We start from the raw sequence: 24,022 nt of genomic DNA, 5'->3' as shown, positions 1-24,022 counted from the left end.
GGGAGGTGTAGGAGCGGCGGCCCACTTGTCATTGGATGGAATGGACGATGTTCAAAAAATGCTCCTGCTTTTAATATTAATGTTAGGATAACTAAAATTCTAAAAACCTTCGAGACATTTAGGGGAACCCGAAGGTCTGTTGGTAGTTGATCCCAAATCAGTAGAACACAGGTATCCAAGAATGTGGAAAACAAAACAGTATTAGGCTTAATTGAATGTAATTTTGATCTTATGTATAAAATTAGATATAAATGTCCTGTATATATCTGAATCATCTGAATATAAGATTGCACATGATAGCCAAGGTATCCTGAAACTATCAGGAATGTACAAAGGTTCCCAATCCGTTTTACAAACTCAAGCATATATATAAGTCTTGAAAAGTAGGATACGAAACCGTCACTAAGACTCGCCTAATAGACATAAAATTGAAAGGATTGAATATTTTCCGTAACAGATTCAGACAAGGTCATAAAGGCCCATGAAAAAACTTTAATACACTTCTACACCTTAAGATCTTCTTGACTTTATCTCCGAATATCATTTGGATAGAGAGGACCTGATTGTCATACTCCCAAGGGGAAGAAGGTTTTCTCCCTCTTGACCCTTAGTGAAATATAAAAAGTACAATTAGCCTTAGAGCTAGAAGTGGGCTTAGTTCTTTCATGGACCTATAATAATATGAAAATGTCTAAGTCCCGTCAAGGGAGAAGATATTTTGCAATTCGCGAAAGGTATCCTCATCGGTCATCAGCATCGGTTTGAGGATTGCTTTCGATCGTTATTGTTTTGATCTACAAATGGGGCGTGGCTACAAATAGCGAAGAGCACCGGAAGAAAAGAAGATAACCTAATTTGATGTAACTTTCCTTTTTTCTGGTACATTTCCATGGAAAGGAATGTGCTACTTCTCTAGATTAATATAATCCCAAACAATTCCAAAAAGAAATGTCGCATGTATAAAATGTTCCAGCATGCTTGTTTGTACTAACTTATTTAGAGTTTTTGAAGTCCACACTTGCATTGTATAAATATCCATATTCACAACCAGATAAATGTTCTCAATTTGAAAGAGTGAAGCCTTTAATTCTCTGGAGAGTGGAAACGATGAGACATCTTCAGTCTCTGTTCTAATATTTCACTTCTGTACACCCGTGTTTCTTTGGCCGATATAACTCATTACTTTCTATAATACCTCCGAACAGGTGTTTGTCCAGGTGGGGTTTTAGAGCAACTCCAACCAATCCCTCAAATTTTGCCCTTCTATTCCTGCAAATGAGAGTCCCTTATCCATATTTCATCCCCTACTTCCTCAGGGTACTCCAACCGATCTCCTAAATTTTCCCTACTTTTACACTGTATTGTCATGGACCCTATTTATTGGTCCCACTTGTCAGCTTTATGGAAGAGAGAAAGCAGGATGAGGGAGAGGATGAGGGACTCCTACATCTGGGGTTTAGGAGAGAGAAATGAGAGTCCCTCATCCATCGGGGCTTGAATAGGGGTTCGGATTGGAGAGGTTTTTGAATGTGTTTGAACTCTCAAAATAAGATGAGGGCTTAAGTAAGAGTTCGGTTGGAGTTGCTCTTAGATAGCGTGATATCGCCAGTCACAGCAGCTTCAATTGAGGCGTCCTCTCCCTGATCCATTGTTCAAGATAAGCAACGATACCATCAATAAATACTGACAAAATTCCATCCATACATGTAAACTACAAAATAGAGAACGAAAATATAAATAACATTGTTTTGAGCAGCCCTCCTTTTTAAGATTTTGTAGTTTACTTGTAAATCCGTCAGGAAGCTGCAAAAATGGTGCGCAGTTCTTTCGCCTACATACCAGTGGCCATGACTCGTCAAGGTCTCATTTTCATTGATTACATACTTCCTGCATGGTGACTCCCTCACTAATGTTCCAACCTGATGATGTATATTTTCCTCAACATCTATTAGTCTCCCATTGGGAATTTAGGTTGTTGATCTTAGTAGAGTTTACGGCAACGAGACACAAGGTATAAACGGTCCCCATGACAAATTCAAGACTTTATAAACTATGGTAGGATTCCAAGGTTAATTTGGCATTTAAAACATATTTTGTTGATGAATTGGGAGTACAAAAGTGATGCAATGTAGCACTCGGTTTTAAGGACAAAACCAGATACACACTATATGCGAGCCTAGGGAGTCAAATTTCACATATAACTACAAATAATGAAAATGTCAATAAACAATGCTTAAATACATAACGTATTAGTATAAAGAATATAACCTCAGAGTATAGACAGCGGAAAGACAACTCCGATCTTCATGTGAATACTTCAAATCCACAGAGACAACTGACTGGTTGATCACAAGCCTAATTCCTCCAAACTCTAGCAATCTGATACCCATCCGGGATTTTTATCCAAATAATTAAAAAAATAAAGCAAGCATAAGTACATGTCATACTCAACAAATATAACATGGGGTTCATGAGGCTCAAAAGGATGACACTGGTTTAACTGCGATTAGCTTTTAATTAGTCACAATTTTAGTAAAGGAGTAGCAACAAATTTATCTTAAACCCATATAAACACATGATCGGGATAAACATGAATAATGAATAGCATAAACAATTAACCTATTAGTGAGCATCTTAATCATCCATATCATTAGTGTTCATCATCTATTCCGTAAGGGTTCCAAGACCGCTCGTGACCGTGAGCACGGCTGATATACCAGTTTTACACTCTGCAGAGGTTGTACACTTTCACTGTGAGTCGTGATTTACCCTTTCGCCTGAGGTCGCGAGCCTCTTGACCCACTACCAAGGAAGGTCAATAAGGGTTCACTATGAAGCCTTTCAAAGGTTCATCTAAAAAGTTAGGGCCGCTAAGGTTTCCCCATCAGTAAGCATGAACCCCCATCCAAGGAGTGACTAACTAAAATACAAAGAAACCAAAGTGCACCCTCTTGGCATGCCGAGATCATACAAACCAGAGACCCTCTTGCGCCATAAAGGTAACCTCTAACAAGCTAGAAAAGGTCCTCATACTAAGCTAAAACCAGAGCCATATAGCCCTCAGGGCTGTACTGTAAGTCCCAGATGATCACTTACAGATAAGTCCTTAGGAAGAGAAATCTAGAGCATTTAGAAAGTAGCTAAACACTCTAGGCCCATGTTTCTATGTTGCTAAAAACATCTTTTAGTGTTTATTGCATATACCATTAGTCAAGTTACAAGATCATGGTTGTAGTTGAGCACTAGCAAAGCTACCCAATGCAATAACCCAAAGGCATCAAGGTACAAGTACAAATTACTAGGAAATCCTTAGTGCTAATCAAGGTAGACACATGCAGTATGAATTAAATAATTAAAGGTGTATAGGACAACAAGGATGATCCCATGCTATACTTGCCTTAAAACACCGATCCTTTGATAAGCTTTAATCTTCAACGTTCTTCTTCTTCTTGATCCCCACGTATATCTCACCGACTGGATATAATCATAAAGCACCACACAAGTATCCATACAATCATACACGAAGCAAACAATAGAACTAAATCAGAACAGTACATCAATCATAGAAAAATAAGTGAAAGAGTTTGAAACACGATTCTACGCATCACTATGAACACAAAGTCGCAAGAAGCACTCTAATCAGGGCTACGGTTGAAAAAATACAACTACCGAGAGATTTGCTTTATACGTGGAAAAGAAAACTATAGACTTCATTTATTTTAACCATATAAATTTATATATATATATAATATTTTATAAATATTATAAATTGAATCAAATCAAATTTAGATTTGAATTATAAAACTAAAGTAAAACAAACCATATTTTACTTATAAAATCCAGTTGCATAATCATTAATCAAGATATGATTTAAACCATGAAATTTCAGAAATAGTAACATGGATAAACACTGTTACCGATGCATAGATCTCATTGCAATGAATCTAGCACAACTTGAATGGGTCAATTCGGAGCTAAAACTGCAGAAGATACGAATTAAACAAGATTTCCTTTATTAAAATAATAGATTAAATCTAACCTCGAATTTTAAAAGTTGAAAAACATATCTAACAGTAGTATGAACATGCAGATTATGAAATTATGAACCTAACGCAAGTTAAACGGGTCAAATCAGAGTTAAAACGGAGATTTTATGGCTAAAACAAGATTAGTGGCAAAACTGTAAATAAGTGAAAACATATTTTGGATCTAAACCGAAGAACTCTACGCTTTCCAAATAAGAAAACGTAATATGTGAATGCGCTTTGGACCGCGGGTAAATACTTAAATACTTATAAGGTCTCTTTTACAAAACTACAAGACGAAGGGGTACGGGCTAAATCGAGCCGTTGGATCTTCACTGGTCGGCTTGGATTAGATCAGAGGGGAAAGGAGTGAGGAACGCCGGCCAGAACAGTAGCTAGGCACGGCGGACTCCATTGTCGACGGCGAAGGAGCTCACCGGAGTTGGCTAGAGTAGCGATTCCGGGCTCAGAACTCGACGGTAAGGGGACAGGAGGATGTAGAAACCCACCTAGAACTCACTAGGGCTTGTAGCGGTTGGAGAGGTCTCGGTCGCAGCGTGCAGCTTGGCGGGGCGACGATGGACGGCGGCGCTTGGTTGCGGCGTGGCTGTGGCGTCTCGGCGAGGCAGAGGCTTGCTCTAGGGCTCGGGATTGAAAGCGGCGGACACGAGGCATCCGATTTTATGAGGAGGAGGCGGCTTGAGCAGCACGGCAGCGGAGCACGCGTAGCCGGTGCGGAGTCGGACTCATGACGATGGCGGTGGTGGAGTCCGGCGTGGGGACAAGAGGTAGCAGACGGCCCTGACAGGGCGCCCCCACCTGTCGGCGCAAGAGAGAGGGAGGGGATGCGCGGCGCGGTAGGCTGCTGAGCTAGGGCTACAGAGATGGGCCGCTGCAGAACGACTTGCTGGGCCGCACGGGAGAGTGGGAGCGGGCCGAGAACGGAGGCGCGGGGAAGAAAGCAAATTGGCTGGCCTGCTGGGCTGCCTGCTGGCCACGAGCTACAAGAGAGTGGGAGAGTTTTTTTTCTTCTTTTCCTTTTCCATTCTCAAACCGAATTCAAATATGAATCAAATCAAAATTGAATAAGGTTTCAAATACACTTTTCAACTTAATTAAAAATGAGGGATTTTAGTAAGTTCTCCAAAAATAAATTTTACACCTTTTTAAATTCTTTTATTTTTCTAATTCTCTTTTTCCCTCTTTTCTTTTACTTCAAAAGCCATTTTCAAATTTATTTTTCAAAAGCATTTCGAATGTTTTCAATTTGAATCAATTCCACACAATTCAAAGAAACAAATGTGCCGGCATGTATGCACAAATATGTTGCTAAACCTTATGATGAATTTTAATTTAATGAAAAATTTTATTTTCCTATATTTCATGAGCACAAAATTCGAAAATAAATTCATTTTAATCCTATTTTCAAAAGAGGCAAATTTTGGGGGTGTTACATGCAAGGAACAAGTACTGCAATGCAATATGAATATATCATGATAACTAATAGGTCAAACAATAGAATGTCACCTTTTCTTTCCAGTAGAACATGTTCCCATACTTCCCAGAAACCTGACTCCAAAAGGTCCGAGGGACGTCTAAATCAACTAATGGACCAATGTTGAAATTTATTATGTTACCTACCAAAAGATTCTCAGATTCAGTACATATGACCCACCAATAAATATCACAGCAAATGAAGTTCAAGTATTTTTATAGTACTAGTACACATAAGAATGCCATAATATTCAGTGCTAAAATTCTATTCGGTGACATCTTCAAATAGAAAACTATAGATTCCTCTTAATAACATCGTATGCAATTTGATACTCCTACAACTCTCTAAGCTTTTTTACATTGCGGAAAGGCATAGTCTCCCCTCGCGCGAGGCGACTCGAGGGCGACTCGCCCGGCCAACTAGCCTCCGCTCCCCTCCGGCTCACTCGGCCGCTGCCGCCGCGGCTCCTTGACATCCGCGGCCGTGGCGGCGGCGGCCAGCGGACGGGCGCTCAACAAGGCTGTCCCCCGCGTGCTTCTTCTCCACCGCTTCCTCTTTTCTCCCCAATTTCGAATCTCTTCCAAATCTTTGTTTGTTCATGCTCTGGCCAGATCCGTGCTTCTAATGGCTAGATCCGTGACTGTGAAGGGTGGATCTGTGGAGGTGGACTGTTGCTCGGCAGCTACGTCTCCGGCCCGACTCTGCCTGCGGCGGCGACGGCTGTTCTCGGGCCGTGGCTGGCCGGGGCCAGCCCGCGGCGGCCGGATCTGGCTCTGCTGGCCGAGGCTGTGGCCGGCTGAGGCGACTGAGCGCTCGCCGGCGTTGACTCCGGGGAGCTGCAGATCGAGCTAGACGTAGTGCCGCGGGTCAGCAACGCCCAGGCTCCGCGCGGTGGACTGCTTCCGGAGGGCGCAGTGGACTGCTCTGCCGGCAGGCGTGGTGCCGTTGTGCTTCGCGCGGCCAGAACACGGAAGCTCCACGCTGTGCAGCCACGGCGGACCTGGTCACCTCCGGCAAGGGGGTCCACGTGGGCCTGGTCGCCGTCCGCTCCGCCATCTGCTTCCTGCAGGTGTCGTGTCCTTCAACGACAACCTCTAGTTCCGCTTCGATTCCTCCGACCCATGAGGCATGGTCCCCTGGCAGGCGCGCCGGCCTGCTGCGGCAGCAGTCGGTCTACTAGACATAGCAAGGCAGTTGCCTGCGGGGCCGCTCCAGCTCACGGTCGCGGGTAGCCGCAGCTACGCCCCATCCTGCCCTGGCTCGTGCGCCGGTGGCCAGGATGATATCGCCCTCTGTTTTTGGGAGAGAAGGACAGGTCGGCGACGAGACTAGTTGGCAGTGAAGGCTATAGTTCATGGGCTTGGGGAGCTTAGATGAAAGCCGTGCACAACTTGACTGTGCGATCGACGGCGATGCCATCCGACGCCGTTTACCTCCTTGGAGGCGTCGACATAGCCCCCCACACTATAGCATGTCGCTCTCCTCCTGGTGAAAACCTAGCTCTGGTGACCTGGAGCCGGTGGTGGCGGCGTCAACAACGTCGCGTCCCTCTTGAGGGCGCCATCGTGGAGGAGCTAGCTCAGACCCTCCAACCTTCCTTCTTGCAAGCCCCGATCGTCAATGGTGGTGTCCGTGGACATCACTTTCCTTCTTGAAGGCATCGACACAAGCACACCTGCTCCCATCTGCACCCGGCGCATCCTTTGTGTTTTCCCCAGTTGCTCTCCCATCCCTATCTTGTTATTGGTCTGACTACCCTCCTTGCCCCTTGGCTTTTGCGCACACTGCTTGCCGACAGGTGCTCACCGTCGACGGCTTGCTCTGTCATCCTCTAGTTCACTTGAGTGCTTCATCTCATCGTATCCTGGGCTGCGGGGACCTTGATCTCCTCTCTGGATCTCCTCGTTTCCTCCTAACTTTCATCCCCTTTGAGGCTTCCTCCCCCCAAATAGCGTTGGTGGGCGTTGGCCAGAAGCTGGATGCTCTCATAGGCGATGCAACTCACGGTTGTCGCTAGTTTATTCTGACTCAGTGCCTTACAGCTTCCTGCCTATCGCCTGTCAGACCCGACTCGCTTGCAGCTGCATGTGGTTAGAGTTCTTCAGAGTATGTCTTTGCTGGTGGCAGAGGTCGGGAACGTGGTGCTCGCACTAGCTCTAGATGTAGACTGAGCCTGTAGTTGTACCACTGGTATTGTTGTTTGTTTTATTTTTGCTGGTGTTGTATTCCTTCTCTCTTCCCCTATGCCATGTACTTCTGAGACCTCCAAGGGTCGTCTCTGTAATAGGTGCATTACACCCTTCTACCCACCGGCTTGCCTGGGATCTATGGAATGAAATCAAGTGGGGATCGGTTTTTGATTCCCTCGTAGTCGACCTCAAAAAAACACCATATGCAATTTGAATGAACCAATAACATTGCTATGCAAAGTTCAAAAAGGCGACGCCTTAGGCGGGCCTAGGCGCAACTAATCAGGAGGCGATGGGCTTTGCCTGGCCTACGGGGGTAGGTGGACCCCTAGGCGGGCGTAGCGCCTCGACGGCGCAAGGTGGCGCCTCGGTGGCAATTTGGCAGCGCGTAGGCGCTCTAGGCAGCGTGGAGGCGGACGCCTAGGGCGAGCGCGCAAAATTTTCCGCCCCCATGGAAGCGAGCGCGCAGCTAGCTTCGGGCGCGGGAAAAGAAGCCTCACACGGGAAGGATAAGAGGCAGAAGGGGGGAAAAGGACGCGCACCTGCCTACTTCGTGCTTCTCCCGCTCTCAGACGGCTGCTGTCCGCTCACCCACCTCCACCTGCGACCCCTCCGGGAAGCTGCTCCCAACGGACGCGCTCCTCCCTGCTGGCGCCGGGCAGGTGGATCCGCAGGCCGCACTCTTCCCCATTTGGAAGCTCCTCCCTGTGGCCCATCCCTAAGCTCGTCCCCACCTGGAAGCACCTCCTCACCGATCGCACTGCTCCCCACCTGGAAGCACCTCCCCGCCGGTCTTGTCTTCCCGTCGGCGCATCCCTCCCCGACGGTGTCCTCCGGTCCTCCCTAAGCGGCAGCCCCAAGGTCAGTCCCCTCCCCTGCTCGCAGCTCCCCTCCCCTGCTCGCTGCTCCCCTCCCCTACTCCTCTCCCCTGCTTTGAACAGTCCCCTCCCCTGCTCGCTGCTCCCCTCCCCTACTCCTCTCCCCTGCTCGCTGCTCCCCTCCCCTACTCCTCTCCCCTGCTTTGAAGTTGAATACTATGGATGCCTAAATGCTCTGAATGACTACTCTGAATGCCTGAATGTTAGAGAGCCTGATCTGTGCTTTGAATCTGAATGTCTGCCTAGCGAACACTAAGGGAGCGAATCTCCTGAGAAGGAATTCAGATAATGTGGGATGGGAATATGGGGTTCTTGTTGATGCTAACAACGACAAGGTGAAGTGCAAACTCTATGACAAGGTGATGCAAGGAGGGATTTACAATAAATTTGATTACAACATGATTGTTTGTTGTTTTCATCTAACAATAAATGGCTACTAACTAATAGAGGTGTTTTTTATTTATTTCAGCATCTTGGTAGCGGTTGTATGGAACTGAAAAACCAGCTTTATAGAAGATGGCTACAAGGATTCTATCTTTGACATCAAGCTCTTCTGGTTGTGAAAGAAATTAGAGCGGAGTTTGAAGGGTTAGTACCTATCTATCCTAAAAATTGCAGCAGCATTACAATTAAATTGTAGGCCAGAAAAATGCTCTTATTTTAAATTTATAGGTACACACTAAGAAGAGAAATAGGCTTACTACAGCCCGCCTGAACAAATTGGTCTATATTCAATTCAACTCCAAGCTAATTAATAAGAAAGAAAAGATCAAGTCAAAGAAGATTAGTGATGTTCTCTTGTCTAATGATACAACTGAAGCTCAAGGTTTTCTGCGTGAGAATGGAGATGAATTGTGCATTAGTTAGTCTATAGAGATGAGGAAAATGAGATGGAAGGTACAAGGATACCTTGGTCTATTATTGGAGATGCAGTGGCAGCATAAGAACAACTTGAGCTGCGTAGAAGTGCAAGAGTGAGACAAGTTTATGAAGGAGAAGAATTTAACTCCGAAGAAGAACAGTTTGATGAAGATGAGGATGATTATGTGGAACCCTATTGAAGAAGAAAGATGATACGGTAGTGGGGCCTTTTTATCATGTCATGGTTTATCTTTTATGATGCATTCATGTATGTCTGAAACTTATGAACTGCTGTTGTGTGACTATGTTTTTCTTCTTTTGTGTTATGTGGTCTCTGAACAAGACCTTTATTTATGAATTGTGTTGTGCACTTGTACTGATGTCCTGTCCACTTATTTGTGCTTTAAAATTTGTAATTACTAGCTGCTGATATGGTCTGTTCATGGATGGGAGATGGCTAAAATCATTCAGATAAGTGTCAACTTGCTATTTTATATTTTTTTGATAAACTGCTTGCTGTCTATTGAGTATTTACAAGTTGTCAATCCTTGTTGTAGAAACTAGGAACAAGCTGTCTATTGATTATTGAGCCTAAGCCAGTAAGCCACTAAGGTATGTCTACTGCCCTCTCTTTTATATGTTGTATTCAACTACTCTATGCTTCTATTTAACTAATTTATTTAGCATTTTCTGCTATATATGTTGTGTGCTAAATTGGCAAAACGCCTTGAAACGCATAGGCTGGCCTAGGCGCTAGGACATGGGTCAGCGCCTAGCGCCTTCTTGAACTTTGTTGCTATGAAGGAGCAATGACAAAGCTTGTCACAAATGGGATCACCAACAGCAATAGGGCAATATGTTTCAACTTATGTGGATCAGTTTCAAGGAATTGCTTTTCAATTATTCATTTATGTCAAGAAAAAAGTAAAACTGTGGCGTGATTCATCTTACAAGTTTGTCAAAACTTCCGCATTCTGTGAGACTACAGCATTTCTTTTCACCAGTGTGATACAGAAAACTCTCTATAATTGCATTCAGCGAAAAGACCTTGCAATTAGTTTGTTCAGCCACTCAGTCCATTCATTAAATTATTCAAATTCCACGTCTTTTTTTTTCCTTTTGCACTGATCAAAAGTGATATTCAAAACAAACAGTTGCTACATTTAGGGAAACAAAAGAAAAAACTTGGCCATTATGCTGCAAGTATCTTACCAAAGGTTGGATCAGCAACAAAAACAATAGTACGCTCATCAACCTGCCAAAAATCTTTGATAGCCAATCCTGGAACAATATAGCCCAAATAGCAATGAAACAAATCGCAACAATAGGACATCACATGCGGAGTCATGACAAGATAGGGATTTGCATCCTGCTAAAATTTACACAATGTTTGGCAAATGGGTTATGAGAGGTTGGATTGGGAAAGGGAAATAGATGAACAGCTAGGATTAAATGAGGAGTGAAGAATGGATGGCTAGGATGCAATATTACCCTTTGGAGGGTGGGATATCATTTCCCTATCCCATTTACCAAACATCGCGTTAGTTCAGTCATGGAATAATGGTACAACCAAATGCTTTCCCTTATGAAAGGAAGTCATATGATGTTTGGAAATTTGATTGAAAGGATGTTGCATACTATATAGGAGAAAAAAGACATCATAAACTAAGTTATGTTATAGTTCCAACATGGAACAATCTCCAAAAGGGTAGTTTTGCTCATTTCTGTTGTAATAAACAATAGCAAAAACAACAGGACCATAGTTCATTAAGGTAATGATATTTGGTCATTTTCATGTGGTTAATCAAGACATCATAACAAGAGATTGAATATGCAAGTTAGGAAACTGTAACCAAGCATACCAAGATTATAAGTATTTTTTAATGAAAATAGTGATGAAACAATGGAAAGCAAGCCAAGGGTGCACCATATAGAATTAAAAAAACTCACCATGTGTATCAGGATAATTTTGTGCAAGGACTCGCAGTTTGTACCCTGTATCCTTCTCCAGGTCTTCTATCTCTTGGCGCAAACGGTTTTCCTAAGAACAAATAACCCTTCTCTATGATTGATGTGTAGCTAAGAGCATCTCCAACAGATTATGTATCTCATCTCCAATACTAAAAAAAATGCAATACAAGGGATTGTGCTTGCTCAACAGATTACTCGTCATATCCCCAATACCTAAAATTTTTAAGTAATTACTCAAAATCAAACCCCCTCTCCTTCAAATGTAGGAGTTTCACCTCCTCTGCCCTATCCACTTTAAAGCCTATCCAAAATTATTGGTAATCTGTTGACGAAGAAGAAGAAAAAGGTACCTGAATAATAATAGGAGATCACCTATATAGACCTTTAGAAAATGTGGGATAGGTAATCTGTTCGAGATGCTCAGAGAGTGCATCTCAGTTAGAACAAAAAAACAATCAAGGCAAGTATACCTCTTTATATCAATATAAGACTTAAAATGAGAGATAAGACATTTCATGAAAGATATATATAGCAAGATGAACTGATCATAAATAATGTGCCTCAATCAGACAATTTACATCCTATATAAATGTTTAGTTTTCTCTTCTTCCTCGGAAAAAATACACAGGACACTCAGGATATCTAATCCTAGAAGAACAAATAGTATTGGGATCTTCAGCATTTGTCAAATTTAATCAGTTTAATGCTTTCAGGTTAAGTTTTTCATCATCTGATTATCAGTATTGTTCATCAGGGCACTAAATTTCCTAAGTGCCTGTGAAGAAACAAAATACTTAGTGTAATGTAATGGGATGGAGCTACCTGGCCTGACGAGAGAAAACCAGAAACATCGATGACGGTAGTAAATTCTTTAGGAAGCAATTCTGGTTTGTTTACCCCAGTTCTGGCATTGGCCAAACCAACAACTGCAAGTACCAGATGTTAACTGACACTTACTTGTGAACAAAAGGCAAGTTTATCAAAAAAATATATTCTATGCTTCTTTTTTTTACTAGACATTGATAAGAAACGGTACCAGCACTGCACAGCAGCATATGGAGGCAAATATAAATCTGGAACTCGATCAGAGTAGTTATTTCAAGTTTAAAGATTAATCTCACAAATAGTTAGGTACTTCATTACTCTCCTTCAGCATCCACCTGTTCGTGTTACCATACAGCTATGCAATGGTAGACTTAATTAAAAGTCCGCTGTTATATCTCTGCATTTTATTTCAAGAGCCTCCCCTATTCCTATCCCATACTTTTCCCCAGTTCATATTTCTAAACTAGGCATAGGAAGCAAGAACAAAAGTATATATGGGTGAAGAAGCGACGGCATGTTCTCGCCACAAATAACATTCTTTATTACAGCAATTCGGAACAAATGCCCTTCCACCTCCTTCACTCAGGAATGTTCCCCGAAGCATTGTAAATCTAAATGCCGAAGTAAAGACCAAGCAAACTTACGACAGGTGGAGACGGCGACGGCGAGCACGCCGGAGAACGCGGCCTTCCATGGCACAGCGCCGGCGAGCTTCCCAGCCCAGAAAGCAGCAGCCTCCCTAGCAGCGGCAGGGGCTTGCGGGGTCCGGCTGGCGCAGAAGTGGACGCGAGGGATGGAAAGGGCTCTTGGCCGTGGACGGCGAACGGATAATGGCGACGAGGTTGGTGCTGTTGTTCTGCAGGACGTTAGTGGAAGAAGACGAACGGTTGGGAGAAGAGCCATCGCCATGTTTTTTTTTCTTTGTTTTTCTTAGAAAATATGTTGCCAGCGGTAAGAATCTTTCTCTCTCCGTCTCTTACTATTACTATTAATACTGTAGATGAAAGTAGAACACAGATACAAGAGATATGAAGACTATTTTTTATTTCTCTCAATATTAATAATTTACAACATAGAACTTCCCACATATATATAGTTCTGTCAAGGTCTAAGAGTTTGATAAGAACCCTAGATGCAAATAGATTAGGATTAAGATTTCTCCTTTTTTTCTTCTAGGATAGATTTTGTATGTTTTATAACACTCCCCCTTGGACGATTACCACGATATGCACATGCCTCGTTAAAAACTCCATTCCGAAAACCCAGTGAAAAAAATAATTTTAAAAGAAAAGAGTACATTGCATTCGTTAATTGCTTTGCACATGTTGTCTCATTAAAAACCTTATGTGAGAAACCTTCGAGTAAAAATTCACATAGGAAACCACTTAATGGTATGCAATACTACAATACTATATCTTTCAAAAAGTTAGCTCATAATTTTTCTATGAATTATACGAGTATAAATAAGAGCAATATGCTTCATGCATAATAACCACTTATTAGTTGTGCAAAACAAATAAATTTTATTCTTCAGGATAATAAATCCTTTAGGAGATTATAGGGGTAAATAAGTTATAATATTCAATATCTTTCAAGATAGTGTATCAAATCTCATACTAGAGTTTGAATAGTTATAATTCTTCCTTAGTGGATTTTCATATTATATGTTCTACAAATCTTCAGGATTTAGATTGTACCACTAAATAATAAATCCAGTCTTGTATTTGGCATTTAGGGGATAATTCAATTGCCAAAATCACCAATATTCTCATACCTTCTATGGTATTTAGAGGATATATCACTTCATTGCTAGCCTTTCAATATGCACTTTCTGAGTGTTTGTATGACACCTTCATGGTATTTAGGAATTCCTCATTTTCTTTTTCTTGGGTCTACATTCACTTCAGGGATTAATGATGCCTTTTAAGAATCGACTGATAAATCCTTCATGGATTCAATCCTTCAGGGATGTCCTCATTCTTAGTGAATAATATTTCTCTTCTATGCGATATATTCTCTACAATATGAGATATTATTATATACACAATGAGATAGTATTATTCACTACAAAGTCATTCGATGACTATTCCTTCTAGGATATGCTCTTCTTTAGACTTCAATATTCATTCAGGAATATATTATACCTTAGACTTATTAATACTTTATATGAGATTTAATTTTCATATGTTGTGATTTATATTCTTCTAGAACTATATGGATCTTCATAATCCACTTCTTAACTGCATATTTCATATTTATTCATTTTATTTACCAAAGATATAGCAGAACATTTATTTCTTCTGAGTAGGAGATTCAACCTCAATTGCTTTCTTCACTGACCTAATATAATCGCCATAGGCGAGTTTGCCATAGACTTTGTTTCCGGATCCGGGTTCTCATAAGGGAAACATTTGCAATTTTAGATATAGCTTTGTTGACAACTATTATTTTCTCTCAATATTCTCACAATGTGAGATTATTCTATCTCTTTGTCATTTCCCAAATAAGAGATAATTTATTGCTCTGCGTCCCAACACTAATGATGCGCGCGCTTAGTGTGTTGGATTTCATCTTCATGATGATCCTCTTCATGAGGTGCTTAACCTTCTTTATGTGGTGTTCTCTTCATGAGAGCGGAGGAGTTTCATTTTATTTCTATCCAACAAGTACATACTAAACTAGAATCCACAGGTATCCTAGTAGATTTTAGCTTGATAGTATACAACATTTAGTTTACTACTAGTAAACACACCTTCTGGTTTATAACTTCAAGTTAGTCCTCTCATTTTCAAAAATATCTAGCATATGCTCCACTTCATGCTTCACAAGAGCATTAGTCAAACTATTGTTTGATTTAGTGCATGATACTATTCCTGCTTCAAGCTTCAACGAATATTTTTCTCTTAAGACTATTTTCCTTCTATGAAAATAATATTTGGCATTCAACATAGGTTTTCATTCCCCCTAATTCAAATATTAGATCTTTAATAGCATACTTCAAAAGATATCCCCTATTATGGGTATAAAATAATTCAGATTCATGTATCTCCAACTATAAGTGGAGGCCCATTCATGTATGCTATGATGTAGTTTTATGGGAAATATTCACAGCACATATTTTAACACGGGAGTTATTATTCACTAAATGCAACTGAGCTAGAATACATAAAGTGCACTTAAGAATGTTTGGCATTCCTACAAACTCAGGGAATGTTCTCCCCCTGATTTGCACATATCATGGTTTAGAAAACAATTTCATTGTCTAGCTTCTTTATTGTTTAACCCAAAAAAACGATCCAATTACTCATACATAAAAAATGGACCATATACTTCAAATATATATAATACGCAACATTCAAAATCACATGAAATTTCTTCTAGAAATTTCTAATCATCATTAATACAAAATTCCCGAAATGCCTTTTCTTCAAAAATCCCAAATCATCTAAGTGTGTTATCCACCATCTTAATTCCACAATTATTCATCCCATCAATTAGGTCACTTCTCCATTTAGCTAATTTTAGATTAACCAACTCCCCTGATCTTAGGCTACTTGGACATAGACCAATGTATTGCTTATGCATGCAACGCATTGAAAGCAAAATAAGAAAAAGGTAGTAGCTACAAGAACTAGCGTGCTAGTTAGCCAATTTAATTATGAGGGAAAAAGGTAGTAGCTACAAGCTACTGAATATAGCTTCTATGCTAATCCTCATGCAGGAGTGCAGAAGTTGTAGCTCAACGAGAGCACAACATAGTGATACACATTCATATGTAATGTGGAATGTTGGTATTCAATTCAACATAATAGATAACAATAAAATGCAAAGCTACAAGCTTACTTGTAATTCGTACAATGTAGAGAAAGTTAACTTGGCCGGAGAGGACGTGGCTAGGACTTCAAGTTCTGATACATGCACTTAAAGATAGGTTTAGGAAGGCTATGCCTATTAAATATATATTACCCATATTTTCTTATGACTTTACCCAAAATTGCTCCCCCTTTTCATGCCATAATTACTTCAAGTAGTAATGTGCTTCATGCATCATCTATGAATAATCATTCCTAATGTTTCAAAGAATCTAATCATACTTCTAGTATTCATTTATTATGGCATGAAATTCACATATATAGTGTACTATTTAGTGTACAACTATATATTCAGGGTAGAACATAAACTTCTAGTTTTTGGCCTAACATATTAAATACTTAGTTTTAGGATTATACTATTTCTTGGCTAAATCGATCCTTCCAAGATCAGTTAATATGTCAATATAGTCCAATTGTTTATATGCTTCTAGGAAAATCCAGTTTCCCTTCTATATACATAGTAGTAGTGCACAAAGAACTATAACCTTCATGGTTAATTAAGGCTTCTTTGTGGATAAATCATTGCAAACTTATTTAGATAGGCAAAAATAGACAATTATTTAGATGTGAAACATATAAAACTTATTTATTCCATGCAAGATTGACATATATTACTGCAAGTAAGAATTGCAACTAAGAATATATAAATGCTTCATATTAGTCTTTAAGCTAATAAAGTAACCATTAACTCTTCTATGAGTTTACATAATCCACTTAACTCAACGGGAACTAAAACTTACAGCACCATTACCACTACTACTAATACTTCGAGATAGTAAGTTTAAAGACATATACAAGTTTATAAGCACATGGCTAAGCTCTTCTTCAAGAGAAGCATTTAAATATTCTAATTCTTATCCATTCTTACATTGTCTTAGCTTCTATGCTTGACTATTTAGCAGCTTCATGCATGCTCTACTTCATAGTTGTGATATGTAATCATGATCCTTCTAGGAGTACAATATATGCAAGTCATATATCCTGATTCATAATACTGTCCAAAAATTCTAACTCAATTTCTACTTGATATTGAGTAATTATGAATGATAAATTTGAATACTTCTAGTACTTCAATGCTCTTGGTCTTTCTATTTCAAGAAATATTTCTTCTGGAATTAGACAAAGTCTTATTTACCATCTCGTCTTCTATGACTTTTAATCACAAAGCTTCAAGCTTATTGTATTTGTTTATAGAGCAGCATTATATCTCATATGGTCATATAGCTTTGAAAATTCAATTTTCAATATTTCTAGCATTATGCAATCATAATGTAGTATATCTTCTAGAATTTCTGATTAGTGAGTCCCATAAGACCTTCGGGGTTTAGCTTGGTCACATACTCATTCTTTGAGAGTAATATAAGGAAACTATAATGCTTAAGGTCAACTCCACTTCAGTGGCAGAAGAATATGCTACTAGTATTTAATAAATGACCATGTTATATAATTCTGTCATTAAGACAAATCCAGGATATTCCTTCTTCACGAAGGTATCCATATATTATTATTACCGGAATCATCATGTGCGTATGAGTTCACTGTATGTAAACAAGTGGCAAAGTGCAAAAAGATAGCGGATGGTTATACAAAATACTCTTAGAAGCATCCTTAGCATTTTTCAGGATTATGGTATATGCAAATTTTCAGAATTAATATGAAGCATTCATTCATCCCAAAAATTATTCACTGCTAGTAAAGAAAATAGATATGAGCCTGGGGAAGTCTAAGGTTTGTAGGATTCAGAGAGCTCATATTCCATATACCATGTTTCTATTATAATCATTCAAGATTTTATTCTTGTAACTACATGATATAAAATTCATAACGAGGTTGTACTAGCAATTTTCAGAATTAAATTCAAATCAAAGCATAGAATTTTTTTCAGAATTAATCTACTATTTGATTCAGAAAAATTAAAGCTAAGCAAAACAACAATTAAACTGCACATTTAATGTTGTATACAAATTCTATATTGCGAGATATAAGAGAATTGTACAATAAATATAACACATGTGTCTAGGATTAATTATTATTCTGAAAAGTGCTGTAAAAACTGAAATTCTGAGAGCTTTCGTTTGAAAACACCTTAATGCCATAATTTCCAGAAACGAAGTGCTGTTCTGCAAGAGTACACAACCAATGCATCAATTCTGCTAGATTTATGGGATTTTCACACAGCCCAATTCGCGTGTCTGAGTCGGCCTATTGACTTTCCTTTCACACGTTTGCTGGCCTCTTTACTCGACTCAGGCCTGCTCGGCCCGTAAGCCGAAAATAGAGCCCGACGGCTCATCCTAGGGGGGATTCTTACGTGTGCCATTAAAAAAAGAACGTAATGCTCTGTAAGTTTCTGAAAAAGTTTAGTGGTCTTCAGCGTCATTGCTCCAACTTTTTTTGTACCCTCCATACCACTGCCGTCAGTTTTGGCTCTAACGCCATCAAACTGCAGGTGTAAAAAGTCGAAAATACCCTTAAGTTTGAATATGTCATTAATTTTTTTTAGCATCTTAACGACTTTGAATAAAAAAACTCAAAACTAGAAAGTTGTAGATCTTGTTGAGATCTATAATTTTCATATAAAAATTATATGAAAATAGAGCCCGATGGCCTGCTCGGCTCGGCCTCTTTACTTGACTCGGCCTACTCGGCCCGTAAGCCAAAAATAGAGCCCGATGGCTCATCCTAACCCTCACTTGCCTCATCTCATTCTCCCTGGCCGTGACGACATCGCCACGCATCCGCGGGTGCTTGCGCGGATAAAGGCCCTGCAGTGTTGGCGTAGTGTGCGCCATGCAGGTAAGGAGTGGCGTACGATGCCTGCAAGTTGAGAGGGGTGGCAGCGACGGGCTGTGATCAGTACCTGCTAGATGCAACACGGATGGCGGACTATGGTGCAGCCCGTCCGAGCATACTCCAGAATAAGCTATCACTGCTGACCCTATCACTATCGAAATTTTAAAACCGACACTGGTAGATGCATCACTGCCGGTTCGTAAGAAAAAATATATGCTATAACCAAGTTTGTAGTAGATACTATTAATATTTATGTTTTCAAATAAATTTATTACAAAAATATATGTTATAACTAATCTAATGATACTAATTTTGTATCGTCGATGTTAATACTTTTCATATAATTTTAGTCAAAGTACAAACTATTTGACATCTCGAAAAGCGAGAATTACATTCCTTTGTGGACGGAAGGAGTATCTAGCTATCTACTCCTATTAACAGAATGGCTAGTAGTATATACTCCCTCTGTCCAAGAAAACATACAATTCTAATAGAGTACCATGTTTTGGTATACTATGTTTAACCAATTATAGATAAAAAAATATAAATATTTATAAGATCAACTAAATATCATTAGATTAGTTATGAAATATATTTTCATAATAAATTAATTGAGAGTCATAAATATAAATATTATTCACTAAAAATTTAGACAAACATGAACAACTTTATCTAGCACGCAACCCATAGTTGCATGCTTTTCTAGACAGAGGGAGTATCAATACCTAATAATAAAGAGATAAAATTTTCTGCCATTTTTTCCATCCATCCAATTTTTTGTTCGTCTCCCTCTAACTACCGAACAATAAAGAGTTTATTTGGTCCGAACTTATGTACATATTAATCCATGCTCATACGAGTTTGAATAGCTCTTGTATACTAATTTTGTATCGTCATTGTTAATACTTTTTCATATAAAGTACAAACTGCTTGGCTTCTCGAAAAGCGAGAATTGCATTCCTTTAAGGACGGAGGGAGTATCTATCTAGCTAGCTAGCTATGCATCTACTCCTATTAACAGAACGGCTAGTAGTATGTACTCCCTCTGTCCAAGAAATTTTGTCCCGTGTTGAGGGCACACGAGCAAGCCAGAAGGGTCTGCTCGATGGAGCTAGCAGATCTGCCTAGCTTCAACGCAGGGATGGATCGAACCTGTGCACTTCCTCCCGAGATGTGCCAGTCAATTTGACTCTGTAATTGACAAAGAGAGAAAGCTAATCAGTAATGTAAGGCGGAACATATCGGTGTTGCCAGACAGTCTTGAATGTGCGGCTATAAGAGCCGATATGGAAGGATTCCAGCATATTCATAAGAATAAATCAGTTAAAGGTCTTGGAGTTATGGAAGAAAGATCGGTTATCATTCAGGATAAAAATCGTTATTTAGACAAATATTAGTCAATAGCAATAGGATGTCAACAACAATCAGTTCATGCTAAGCCAATGACTACTAGTAACCGAATCCCTTTTTATATAAAAGAAGCAGCGCATCATCATTTAATCATTTAATAAAGATAAATCTAATGAACATATTAGATCTATCTATCGCTATGACCAGTGGGGCACGAGGACAGAATCATGCAGGCCATAGAAACAACAATAGATTTGACGACCCTAACTTATTACTAATATCAGTGGGGCATGAGCCAGAATAATGCAGGCCATAATATAATAATAAGATCATGGGGCTAACACATGTTTCAACCTATCTTTACTTCAACGGTCTCGTAACGTGAACTGCATATGTGAAAACACTTAATATCGGCTAAAACAGTCGATTCTGGCATAGTGCACAGTTAAGGTCATGCCCTATCAGAAACAGACCTACCAAGTAACGATCCGCACTCCACGGTGCTAATAGTGGGGTGTGAGGTAGAATCACATAGGCCATGATAACAGGCCATGGAACAGGTTTTCGTTAGCCAATAGATCTATTCAAGATCAAACATGCCTTAACTGCACACTATACACGATCAAGATTGACATAAAACAGTCGATAAAACATAACTCATCGTTTAAGATGCAGATTAGATCGGTTTAGATTAACAAACGATAGGTTAAACAGGATATAAGGCCGATCTAGATCAATCCCAATCGGGCGAAGTGATATTGCTGTAATTAAATAAATAATGTAAGCAATAAGCAATATCAGTAACTTAATGAATCTATCCGAAGGACGCCACCCTTAGATCGAGCATATAACTTGACCTTAATCTAGTTCGAGCAGTGGAGGTCGACCGGATCGATGTAGCCGTACTTGAACTAAACAAGAGTCAATAACTAGCTTATACCAGAGTCGTAGTGGAGGTCGACTTGATCGATGCAGTCGTACGAACAGAAGTATAAGCCATGATGGTACTTACAGATAAGCTAGAGGTTGGCCGGACTGATGCAGCCCTGCGCGCTGAAGAACTCGTCGAGATCTACTATACTCCTACTCCTAAGGGGTGGTCGGAGCCGAAAAAAGTAAGTAACTTATATTTGATTGATTGTGTGTCCTTTACAATAGCCAAAGTTCGATATTTATACCCAGAGCCTAAACATGAATCCTACTCGAGCACGACCCATTACAATCTTCGGCATAGAAGAAAACAGTCCTAATTTAAGATAACTTGGACCCTAATCTTTTCCTTTTTGTAGAGTCCAATATGTAGTTTCCTAGCGCCAACCATAGCTCATTATTGCTATCTGCTGACGTCATCCAAAGAGATTCGATTCCAGAGTCGTATCTGAATCAGCTGATATCGATCCTTATGCAATCGGTTCCTTGATTGGCACAATCTTGGAAGCTTTCGAATTCCCACGTTCTTCTCCCAAATTTTGGTGTAAACACATGCCCCCCAATTTTGGGATAAAAGTGATTTTATTACAAAATTCCTATTTATCCGTTTACCACGCCACAACCTTTCTGTTCTGAGATATACACATGATCCCTGACTTCATGGCCTGAGTTTTATATAATATCTCAACAGTACCTCTTCCAACTCACTTGGCCTTTTTGCCTTTTCCCTTTTCCTTGAGCAAATCCTAATATCCGACGCCGTCATCGCCAAGCCTCAAACCCTAGCAAATCTTCTGTTCTATCAAGCCGTCATTTAAGCGTTCTTCGTCAGACTCAAATCTACTTCGGCTTTAATGGCGACCAGCGACCACATCCCCGAGGTATGCCTAGTTGAGTTTTTCATTCTTCGAGTACCAGCCGTTACCCTGTATTTCTTTTCTCCTTAAATTTATTCCATCTGATTTCTAGGAAATAAGGAATGAAATCTTGATTCCATCAGCTATTGCTTTCCAATATCTACTTTCTTGGACCTATGGGTGATCCTAACCCATCTGATTTCATCCGTTAAGAAACCAACCAAATCCCCTTCAAATAGTTTGTTGTGGACTCGTCCTCCTAGAATATCAAAACCCCCTTCAGAAACTGGCCTAAAATGCCCAAGGGGTGGAGAAATTGGTTTCGCAGGGTATCCGAGAAAAAGGGCGGAGATTGGAAGGTGTATGATTTGAATCAATGGTTGACACTTTCATTGTCCGGGATGAAGAGGAATGATTCACTCTTGATTTTTGCATCCTATTTCTGGTCCAATGCCCTGAATGTTTTTGTCTTTGGTCATGGCCCGATGACTATTACCCTGGTCGATGTTTACATGTTGACCGGCCTTAGGATAACTGGGTTAGTGCATCCTTATGAGTACTTGAGTGCTGGTTCCAAGAAATTAGCCAAAATATCAGACTGCACCGGATGGGCAAGTTATATTCTGAACAATATCAGAGACAAATCGACTGTTAGTGAAAAGGAATATGTGGCCTTTCTGAATTTGTGGTTGGAGAGATTCAGTCTTTTGTGGGTCATCTTGTGGTCCTGACTTATAATCACAAACTCATGGTAGAGCATCTAGCAGTAGGCAAGGACATCCCTCTGGGGAAAGTATCTGCTAGGAGCTGCTTATCATCTGATGTACTAGGTAGCCTGCACAATTACTAAAGAATAAACTAGTGCATACCATCAGTGTCCCTTGGTGGTTGATACAAATGTGGCTCAACCTGTATATGCATAAGATTGTAAGGCCTAATCTCAGAAGTCAGAGTTTCCCTTCCTCCAACTTTGATGAGGAATATAGAGGTGAAGAAGGAAGAACTTCGGCAGTGCATGAGCTATGGTGAGGCTGCATCGGCCATAACAATTGATTTTGATATTGGCCATCTCTTCAAGAAGTTTTGCAGAGGGTTTGATGTAGACATCCTGACTTGGCTACCATACGATGATGATGAGAATGACTGAGCTGATTTTCCCATTCAAGTTTCGATTCGAGTCTGGTTGTTCGGACGAGGCGGCGGCTGCAATTTTTAATTCCTTCATCAAGCCCTGCGTTCTTCCTGTCGAATTTTGTCATGGTCGTGGCAAAATGGCTATAGGCTCCTCCCTTCCAGGCAACCACCAACTTATGAGTTCTACAATCCATCTTTCATAGCCTATCAGTTTGGCTTCAAGCCAGCTCGCCCCTCAATTGTTCTTTAGAGACATATTGAAGCCAAGAGAAGACATCAGTGAGGTGATGGAAGCCTCTAGAGTTTTTCAATTGGGATCAGGACCTTCCTTCCCTTTGCATGCATGACTAGATTCAGAGGCTAGCTCCTCTTCCATTCTCTTTGACTCCTGGTGGCAAGAATGGCACTCTCATCTTTTCTGTAGGTTGGTCCATCCTTTGTGTATATCCCAGAATGGGGAATTTGCTTCTGACAGAGAGGTAACTTGCCATTTCTTTTCAAGAAAACTACTCGATGAATTCCTCTGTCAACTGTTCTAATTGACCTTTTTAGGACGCTGAATTTGATCCTCCGAGCTTGGATAGGAAGGGGCATCCTATAGATTACCATCCACCGTGCCTAGTTTCAAGAATGGGATCGGCTGCTCCTTCACTAAAAAAATTGATGAAAACTCATGCCTGCCTCCACAATTGTAACATATCATTCTTCAAAGGGCAAGGCGGCTCAAGAGATAACCTAGAAAACCACTACTAGGAAGAGACTCCACAAAACTGAGACCATCAGCTGCTCAGGTAAACAATTTATCTCCTTCTTAAAAATGTTATTCAACTGCTGATCCTGTT

At 40.3% G+C, this 24,022-nt stretch overlaps 1 protein-coding gene across 1 annotated transcript; it reads right to left on the bottom strand.

Annotated features, from left to right (window-relative positions):
- Window positions 1-1,559: 1,559 nt before the first annotated feature.
- Window positions 1,560-16,958, bottom strand: LOC136491634 (thylakoid lumenal 15.0 kDa protein 2, chloroplastic-like). Its single transcript, XM_066487917.1, has 6 exons — window positions 12,889-16,958; window positions 12,242-12,345; window positions 11,399-11,489; window positions 10,661-10,729; window positions 5,553-5,662; window positions 1,560-1,640 (listed from the first exon to the last, which is right to left on the bottom strand). The coding sequence occupies exons 1-6, from the start codon at window positions 13,151-13,153 to the stop codon at window positions 1,560-1,562; spliced, it is 720 nt and encodes a 239-aa protein (XP_066344014.1). The 5' UTR covers window positions 13,154-16,958.
- Between the last annotated feature and the right edge of the window lie 7,064 nt (window positions 16,959-24,022).

Source organism: Miscanthus floridulus, chromosome 11 (assembly GCF_019320115.1).
Source record: "Miscanthus floridulus cultivar M001 chromosome 11, ASM1932011v1, whole genome shotgun sequence".
In the NCBI taxonomy this organism is placed as follows: Eukaryota; Viridiplantae; Streptophyta; class Magnoliopsida; order Poales; family Poaceae; genus Miscanthus; species Miscanthus floridulus.
The sequence above is the reverse complement of the archived record's forward strand: the minus strand, read 5'-3'. Positions and strand labels throughout refer to the sequence as shown.